This window comes from Girardinichthys multiradiatus, chromosome 19, assembly GCF_021462225.1.
Source record: "Girardinichthys multiradiatus isolate DD_20200921_A chromosome 19, DD_fGirMul_XY1, whole genome shotgun sequence".
NCBI lineage: Eukaryota > Metazoa > Chordata > Actinopteri > Cyprinodontiformes > Goodeidae > Girardinichthys > Girardinichthys multiradiatus.
In genome coordinates this window covers 41,935,933-41,945,614 of record NC_061811.1, presented here as the reverse complement: position 1 = coordinate 41,945,614, position 9,682 = coordinate 41,935,933, and the positions used below count along the sequence as shown (strand labels likewise).

The following is a 9,682-nucleotide window of genomic DNA, read 5'->3' as shown; positions in this document are numbered from 1 at the left end:
TTGCTAAATTTTTCCATTTATTTATAGTCTTTCTCCTAGTCTTTCACTGGCTTGTCCAAATCTTGCGCTTTAAACAAACTTGAACATGCTTTTTCTGCAGTAGTGGAGCACTGGCAATGGCCCTTGTGGTTGACGGCATGGCTAATTGTTTTCATCGAAAAACTGTACTTGCTATTTTCAGGTCTTACTGAAGCTCCCTGCAGGTACTTCTTGGCTAGACAACTTTTTGATTATTGTTTTAACTCCTCTGTCCGAAATACTACATGTAGTACCTGGCAATGGTTGGCTTGTAATTAAATTACGCTCTTTCCACTTTAGGATTATGGGGCCAATATTCAGTAGAACAATTTAAAGCTGAGAAATGCAGCTATAACCATTGCCAATTGTATGTTTTGCAATTGTAAGTCTCTTTTGTGAAGGTCTCTCTGTTTTTGGTGATTGTGTCACTCTGTTGTTTTGGGTTAAAGTGTGGGATGGTTGCATTTGGAAAAGGTTGAATATTCCTATCCAGGAGCAACCCTCCAGCAGGGTTGCTCCATCGCAGGCACTAGTTTCCAGGGCACAGTACAGACTAAGGGTAGTCTGGGTCCAAGATCCAGTGGTTTGCACACGCTTGCCTCAACAGGGCTTCCCTATAATGCAACATCTCAATAACTCAACAACCCAACCAGGGACCACTACCAACCAACAACACCAGCACAGGCAGCAAAATGCCAAGTGAATTGACAGAAAAGAAATAATAAGAAAAAAAAGTGTGTGTGAAGGCATACTGTCAGCAGCCCACCACACAGGGCACGCCCAGAACTGACGCCCATGCAGAGCCCATCCCAGGCATGGCAGCACAGTGCCAGCTGAGGAACCCAAAGCAAAGGCAGGAGCAGGCCCACAGACCAATGAAGGGAGGACAGGTGCTCAAAGCCCAAAGTGTGTGCTAGTATGCTTTCATGTCTGTTGTAACTGTTTAAGGCAGTGTGTTTGAAAAAGTAAGATGAAATAAAGATGCAATATAGGGGGCTGCTGAAAAAATGGGTTCACCACTGCCGGTATACAGTGAGACACCCAACCACCGCCTCCCTAGACCTAAAGCAATAAAAATTGAAGTGCAAGGTAAGGTTAAAAGTAGGAGACCTCAGGTATGTGGGTAATTCTGCATCACCAACCATTATTAGGCTGTACATACATATGTCCAAAAAAAACAAAACATGCTTATTATGTTTAATAAGTCTAAAATATTACTGTATACTGTTTGATTTATTTTCCACTCTCACATGAAACTTTCCTTGCCTATCCATAGAAAAAGAAATTCCAGCTCGTCTCTTAAATTCTACTGCATCTACAACAATGATATTAGAAATGAAGGGAAAGCAAAAATATATTTTGACAAAGCCACTTGTTTGAGTCGAAGTTAGAATCTCCTTTTGTTTCTAATTCCATAGATCACTGCAATAAAATTGTCTTTATTTTGAGACTTGTCATTGCCTTTACCACTACTCATCTCAGAACCCACAAAACTCAAAGACTCAGCAGGTAGATGTGTGTGTGTATGCGTGCATGCGTGTGTGTGTGTAGGTCTGTGGTGTCCTTCAGCATGACTGACCCGCTGATTGCCCTGCTCTGCTAATTGGCAGCTTTGTCTTTCTCTCAGTTGGCAGCACAGCTTTGTTTCTGATTGGCTGAGAAAAGGAAGTTAACTCACAAACATTAGGTTGAGGGGAAAACAGCAGCTTTGTTTAGGAGGAAGTGAGGTAATCCTTTTGTGTCCTTTAAAATAAATAAGAGGTTTTGTTCAAAACCTGACTAACACCTGCAGTACACGTTAGATCACATTTTGAGACAATTTATATTTTTTCTACAGTAATTGACTCTGTGTACAACTGGTATCACTTGACAAAAAACAAGAATAAAGTAAAAAAAAATATTACTTTATGTTATAATAATCTGTTAAGAACTGTTATACCTTGGATAATGAATTTTTCGGTTAAGGTATGTGTAAATATAGGGTTAGAAATCAAGTTTAAAGTAGTACGTCTTAAAAACCCTTCTGTCACCATGTCATCAAAGTACTGAACCGTAAAGATGTGTTTCCTTCCTTACCTTTTGTCAGAGTAAGAGGTGCTTGGTTCATGTAATTGTTAATGACAAAGCTATGACTTATTGCCTGTTGCAGCTAAACCTGGTGCATATTCTTGTTGGAGGCTCTTCACAATGGATTAACACTGTGCTATGCTCTCCACAACCTGTGCAATCCGTTACAATGTGGCTGAACTGCACCATATTTGCGAAAGCTTAGATTCAGAATCGGAATAATTTTTTTGTTATCAGTGTTGTACGGGTTCATCTTTAACAAGAATTAGTTCTAAATTTAGTCCAGCCAGGGTAAAATGAATTATTCTTGTTCAATGTTTCTCGCCAAAACATTCTGGACTAAGTTCACAGCTCTAACATAAACTGATACTCTTGTTTCACATAAAAGTATTTTATAATGGCTAAATTACCAAATAGCTTTTCCGATGCACAAATTTTAATGCTCGAAAAAAGACAAATTGAAACTTTGCCTGAGAAGAGGTTTATTTAAACTGTGTTTGTAATTATAGTCACTTTAGCTCCCTCATTGCAATCAGGTTAGTGCACATGTTTTAGTTTTTGGTTTTGCCCTTCAACCATTAGTTAGCAACATGCCAATAAGAGTTCATTTTTCTGGATTTACTTCACTAAATTTCTGAGGGAACATTTTAACGGGTGGACAGTGCTCCCTGTGCAAAGCATTTAATAAGATACATACCATCAGAAATAAATAAATGGCCTATTACTGGAATTTTGTGTTTTTTTTGTGTTGTAGCCTTTTCAATTTTGATCCTGGGGTTTCCAGCTCCTGAATACAGGTATGACCCCTGTTTTTTGTTGTTGTTTTGTAACACTTAATCTGTTTGTATGTCTGTTTTGGTTTTGCTGTCATGAACCGCCAGTAGGTGGACATTACTGTGCAGTGTAAGTGTTTTAATGTTTTTTTTTGCGGCACTAGAGGCCTTTATTTTTAATTTTTCAACAGTAGGTAGACAGGAAAGAGGGCAAAGAGAGGGGGAGACATTCAGCAAGGGTCACCAGGTCCAGGACTCAAACCCAGGACAGCCGCACCGAGGACTATAGCCTCTGCACATGGTCGCGCACTTAACCCCTACAACACCAACGCTGCCCCCAACGTGTGTAATGCGATTTAAGACAAGTAGAAGAAGAAACCACAGCAGGCAACAGTACATGCTGTGCTTAGGCTAGTTTGTTGTTGAGAAAATATATTTTTTTAAATGGTTAATGCTGATAAATTGCAGTCATGGCTGGTGAAAAAAAAAAGTAGAAGTGATCTGATCCTTGCAGTTTAGACCCATTTCTGCCATGATTTTCTCTGGTGAGTGTGTTTTGGTAAATTCGTTAGCAACCTGCATTGAAACTAATGCTAATGCTTACTGATGTCACTGGTATTACTATGTTCCAACAAGGGAAAAAAAAACATAAAACCAATTGGAGAAGTGTGTAACATTAGAATGATATAATGATTTTCACGGTTTTCACTATATGTTTTGTTATGTGCAAAAGTATAATGGTTTACATTTTCTTCAAGCTTGCTATTAATTAATATTTTCTTTTTGCTAAGGGATTCATATTTTCATATGCATATTTTTGGACAAATACTTCATTGAATTATATATACATATGCATGTTGTTTTTTTGAGAACCCCATTCAACTTTGGACATTGTCCAGCTGCACGTTGCTGCAGGCCTGGATTGAACAGATTTGGTTTCGTCACAGGACCTGAGATCACTGGATCTATGCCAGCCTTTCACTGGATTAAGATAAGATTGGGACTTCAAGAGACACATAGCCATTGAAATTGAAAAAGAAAAGAAAAAAAAAAAGTATGTTGCAACAAATTGATTTGACTGACAGACTTAAATTCCAAACTCAGCTAAGGAAAGGAACTGAACAATAAGAAATCTTAAAGAAGAGAAAAAAAACCACCACCTGGTTTAACAAGTGTGGACACTTTATCTTGTAAAGGAAAAGGGAACAAAAATTAGATTTTGTATTAAACAGTTATATTTTGCCATAAAGTTGTTGTGCTAACTATCCTCCTTTCTGAACTTAGACATAAACTAATTGTAACTACAAAATTGGCCTAAAATCCAAATTATTAAACCTACTTGTAAGTGTGGGTTACACAAATAAAACATACCTCATGTGCTTCTAACAACATTCATTTTTATTTTAAAGACTTCACAATATGGGTACATAAGTACACATTTTCTTTACCAACCTGTCAATTAGGGGTGCACCGATTGCAGTTTTCTGTGCGATTACAGATTATCGATCTTTCAAAAGCCTGACCTGCCAATTCTAATTTTTGCAGACATAGATTTTATTGTTTTAATAGCTGACACTGTCAGGTGTTATAGGTCACAATACACCTTCAATGTTCCATTCTTATTTTATTGAAAAACATTGAACAATACCCGTGAAACAATACAATCTTGTTTTAACTGCACATGAGGTAGTGCTCTCAAATATAAATCAAAATTTTAGAGCATTGCAGTTCAGTTTTTCACATTTTAAAAAGAAACAAAACTTCCACAACAGGTTATACAAGTAGAAAAATCGGTTTCAAATGTAAGCATTTGCCGATCACTGGCCTCCCAATACTAAGAAAATTGGCCGGCCGATCAATCAATGCACCCCTGTTACGGCCCCTGGCCTCTTGAGGCTGTGCAGGCTCCTTTTCTTTTTTTTGTTATGCAGATTCAGCTGTGGGGGCACACCTTCCTGATTGGCTGCCTGGAGACTGCTGGAAGGCAGCCGCGCCATTGGACCAGCAGAGAATTGCAAGCCAATCAGATGCTAATGAGGCCCACCTGCAACATATAAAATGCTCCAGTGAACATTCTCCCAGTGGGGCAGCTTGTAGGAAGAGGCTTTGGTCAACTGTCCCCCACCTTTGGTGTTTTCAACTGCTTTGGGCAGTTTTGGAATATTTCTTGTCCTGTTTGTTCTGCTAAAAGGGTTTTGACTTTGTTGTAGTTTGCCTCTCAAGCTAGAAGCTCATGGTTGGGAGGCTTGGTACCTCCCTTTTGTGAATGTTCTTTTCTTTTTGGGTTCCTTGAACTTAATATTCCTCAGGCTGTTAGCCCTCTGTGTTTTTTTTTTGTGTGTTACCTGGGTAAAATTGTATTGTGGCTTTGTGAAACCCTGTTTTGTAATAAATCCTTTTACATTCCACTTGTTTCCTCTGGACACATCATTATGTTACCGCCCCTGAACCCCTAGACCTGTGTGGGCCGTAACATAAGTGGAGGCTCATCTGGGATTCTTGTTAGAGAGGATCCCTGTGTCCAGAGTTGGTGAGTTTTGTCAGTAATTAGCTGCTATGCCAGTTACATTCAATTTGGGGCACTTTCTAGCTGCACCATCTATTGAGCTTATCAATAGCTGCCGCAAGTGTGAATTGCTGCAGATTGTGGACCACTTTAAACTGCAGGTCCCAAAACAAATCCTTAAATGTGAATTAAAGGCTCTATTAGTAGGTAAATTGATGGAAGCTGGTGTGATTAGAGTGCCTGATTTGCCTGAGGCTGCTGTTGCAGTGCCAATCCAATCTGTCTTACCTGAGGAGGAGCACAAACATGGCTCTGGCATGGATTCTGAGGGGAGTGCACAGGGAAAAACACCTCACACGCTTCCTCGTTATGATCCACTGTCTTCTGTGAGCTCCGAGAGCCGAGATGGAGCTCGATTAAAGGTGCGGTTGGCACGTCTCCAAATGGAGGCTGAAGAAAAGGCCCAGGACAGGAGAACCCAAATGGAGCTCGAAATCAGGAGACTGGAAATAGAGGCTGATAAAGCTATAAGGCTGCGCAAACTTGAGCTGGAGGCCCAGACTCGAGCGCAATCTGCCTCTCCTGAGTCACCAGGTTCCACCTTCATGGCAGCTATGACATTTGATGTAAGTAAGTGCATTTCTTTAGTACCTGCTTTCAAAGAATCTGAGGTTGATTCATACTTTGCAGCCTTTGAACGTATTGCTGGTGCTTTGCAGTGGCCCAGGGATACCTGGCCGCTTTTGTTACAGTGCAAATTTACTGGAAAAGCTCAAGAGGTGATGGCAGCGCTCCCTTTAGAGGATAGTTGAAATTATGAAATGGTTAAAGCCGCTGTCTTACAAGCTTATGAATTGGTACCTGAAGCTTATCGGCAAAAATTTCGACAACACAAGAAAGTTATTGGACAAACACATGTCGAGTTTGCTAGAGAGAAAGGCATCCTCTTTGATAAGTGGTGTGCTGCCTCAAAGGCTAGCCAATATGACTCGTTACGTGAGTTAATGCTGTTAGAAGACTTTAAAAAGTGCATTCCTGATCGTGTGGTGTTGTATTTAAATGAGCAGAAGGTGACTACTCTAGCGTCGGCTGCTGTTCTTGCTGACGAGTATGTGCTTCTGTTAAAGCACTTTTTCTGGCCTGGTATGAAACGGGATGTCTCCAGGTTCTGTCGCAATTGCCACGTGTGCCAGATAGCTGGTAAACCAAATCAGGTAATACCCCCTGCTCCACTGAGCCCTATTCCAGTTATGGAGCAGCCATTTGACCATGTCATAGTAGACTGTGTTGGGCCATTACCGAGAACAAAGTGTGGAAACCAATATTTGCTCACAATCATGTGTGCTGCTACACGCTTTCCTGAAGCCATTCCTTTGAATAAGATTACAGCAAAATCAGTTGTTAGAGCATTGACAATTTTTTTTCTGTATTTGGCCTGCCAAACATCTTACGGACTGATCAAGGAACAAATTTCCAATTGAAATTGTTCAAGCAGGTGGCCCAAACTCTAAATATTAAGCACGTTGTCTGCTCTCCATACCACCCGGAGTCACAGGGAGCATTAGAACGGTGGCATCAAAACCTTAAGTCCATGCTGCGCAAATACTGCTTGAACACTGGGAGGAGTTGGGATGAGGGGGTCCCATTTGTAGTGTTTGCTGCTAGAGAAGCTGTTCAGGAGTCTCTTGGTTTCAGTCCTGCCGAGTTGGTTTTTGGTCATACACCTCGCGGACCTCTCAGAGCTTTGAAAGAAACTTTCATGGTTCCTGTTGAAGGCTCTAAGAATACAGTGACTAAATATGTACAAACGTTTCGTGAGCGCCTCTGTCATGCTAACACCCTGGCTAAGAAACACTTAGCTGATTCTCAGAAGAGAATGAAAAATACTTATGATAAAACATCTGTTTAAAAGGGAGTTTCCAATGGGAGATCAGGTTGTTGCTCTCCTTCCTGTTCTTGGCTCAGCCTTATCTGCCAAATTTGATGGACCTTATGAAGTCCTAAAGAAAATAGGGGAGAATGATTATGTAATTGGTACCCCTAATCGGCGACGCAAGTCTCATGTTTGCCATGTGAACATGCTCAAGTTGTACCACTCCCAACTTGCATCAGAAACCACTGGGGTGTGTGCTCCGGTTGCAGCTACTGCTCAATTAGAAGTAGATGAACTGGGTGATATTGATGGTATAAAAACGAATTATCTAATCTGTTCTAGTCCTCGACTTACAAATTCAGAGATGTTAAAATCTCTGAAGAATCAACTTGACCACTTGTCCCCCAAACATCAGGAGGATGTAGTGAGTCTAGTTAATGAGTACAGATGTTTGTTTGGTGATGTTCCAACTCGCACTACAGTGCTAGAACATGACATAAATGTCCAAAATGCTCTCGCCGATGGCCTTTCCAGGATGTGAATGTGTTTTTTTTTTTTTTTTGTGTGTGACATTTTGTATTTACAAAACTTGGTTTTGTAATTTAAGGGGGGGAGTGTTACGGCCCCTGGCCTCTTGAGGCTGTGCAGGCTCCTTTTCTCTTTTTTGTTATGCAGATTCAGCTGTGGGGGCACACCTTCCTGATTGGCTGCCTGGAGACTGCTGGAAGGCAGCCGCGCCATTGGACCAGCAGAGAATTGCAAGCCAATCAGATGCTAATGAGGCCCACCTGCAACATATAAAATGCTCCAGTGAACATTCTCCCAGTGGGGCAGCTTGTAGGAAGAGGTTTTGGTCAGCTGTCCCCCACCTTTGGTGTTTTCAATTGCTTTGGGCAGTTTTGGAATATTTATTTTCCTGTTTGTTCTGCTAAAAGGGTTTTGACTTTGTTGTAGCTTGCTTCTCAAGCTAGAAGCTCCTGGTTGGGAGGCTTGGTACCTCCCTTTTGTGAATGTTCTTTTCTTTTTGGGTTCCTTGAACTTAATATTCCTCAGGCTGTTAGCCCTCTGTGTTTTTTTTTTTTTTTGTGTTACCCGGGTAAAATTGTATTGTGGCTTTGTGAAACCCTGTTTTGTAATAAATCCTTTTACATTCCACTTGTTTCCTCTGGACACATCATTATGTTACCGCCCCTGAACCCCTAGACCTGTGTGGGCCGTAACAACCCCTACTGTCAATCTGGCGCCACAGGCAGAAAAGTAGACAGGATGTTCAACAATTAAGACTTCATTTGGGAACATTTTGGGGATGTTGTGTAAAATGTAAAGAAAAACAGAACACAATGATTTGCTAATTCTGTTCAACCTATATGCAACTAAATCCTCTACAAAGATAATATATTTATTGCTCAAACTGATAAACTTTGTTTTATTGCAAATATTCACTAATTTTGAATTTGATTTGTTTTCCCCCAGCCATGGATTAAAACACAGACTGCGCACAAAACATATGCAGGTAGTACCTGCATATGTTGTCTGCACCTTTTTAAATACAACAGTAACCTACTTCTAGCCCAGCCCAGGAAGGAGAAGTCACAGCTGGAATCCCTGTGATGTCATGCAGCCACCATCAAAAACAATTTGCCTGCTCCACTTCCTTCTTTACCATGTGACTGTCCCAAAGGGGCAGGCAGGAGAGGCAACGTACGAGAGAAAAGCTGTGAACAAAGTTGGATACATTACCTACAATGTTTTCAGACAAGAATGTAGTTGTGTAAACCTGAAATATTGATCGGTTTATCAAGAGAATGCTTAATTGCACTAGTGCTCTGACGTGTTCGGAGATGTCCGCTTCTGCTGCCCTGACTCCCGGCTTGCCTCGCCAGCTGTTAGCTGACTGGGGGGTTGAGGTGCGCTAAACCCTTAGAGAACAGCCAACTCCTGGCGCATTGTTTTTTAAACTCCCGCTGGGTTTCCCCAATGGGTGGAAGTTTAACAGATATAATTCAGTCAGATGATATCTAATGTTACTGTTTGGTGTATTTATTATTGTTATTATTATTTTAATAAACAGTTCATGTATGAGGAAGTGTTTGGGCAGAGAAAATAAGTTTAGGATGAAACAATCGAAATACTGTTTATTTCATTGTGTTTTGCTTTTCTTCCCCGCTACCTGCTGGCTTGCATTCTTTTACTCTTAACTTTTTCTCTCTTAACTAAAATTACGGAGACGTTGGACTACAACTTCTTCATACGAGTGACTCCCAAGGACTATTTTTATTTTTACTTTTCCTAAAGGATTTCGAATTCAGTCAACATCAGCTAATCAGCATAAGATGCTCCCTTCACCACAGAGGACTTTGACAAACCTTTATAGAAATAGGCTGTTTTGGAGATGAAAATCCATTGACTAGAAGTGAATGTTGAGGTTAATATGAGGTACAGCAA

General features: G+C 40.7%; 1 protein-coding gene across 2 annotated transcripts; it reads left to right on the top strand.

The window, feature by feature from the left end:
• Positions 1–4,960: 4,960 nt before the first annotated feature.
• On the top strand, positions 4,961–8,445 carry LOC124855795. Of its 2 annotated transcripts, none has more exons than XM_047345887.1 (2): positions 4,961–5,990; positions 7,913–8,445. In XM_047345887.1, exons 1-2 carry the CDS (start codon positions 5,415–5,417, stop codon positions 8,036–8,038), a joined length of 702 nt encoding a protein of 233 aa, XP_047201843.1. In that variant the 5' UTR covers positions 4,961–5,414; the 3' UTR covers positions 8,039–8,445. The 2 variants fall into 2 exon arrangements, with proteins under 2 accessions (XP_047201843.1, XP_047201842.1); XM_047345886.1 differs by having other exon boundaries at positions 4,961–5,994.
• The last annotated feature ends 1,237 nt before the right edge of the window (positions 8,446–9,682 follow it).

Excerpts from the sequence above, each read along its gene's own strand:
- LOC124855795 (XM_047345886.1), top strand. The coding sequence starts at position 5,415 with ATGCCAGTTACATTCAATTTGGGGCACTTTCTAGCTGCACCATCTATT. Across the intron at positions 5,995-7,912 it reads AGCTATGACATTTGATGTAA|ATTCAGCTGTGGGGGCACAC; the intron begins GTAAGTGCATTT and ends TTTGTTATGCAG.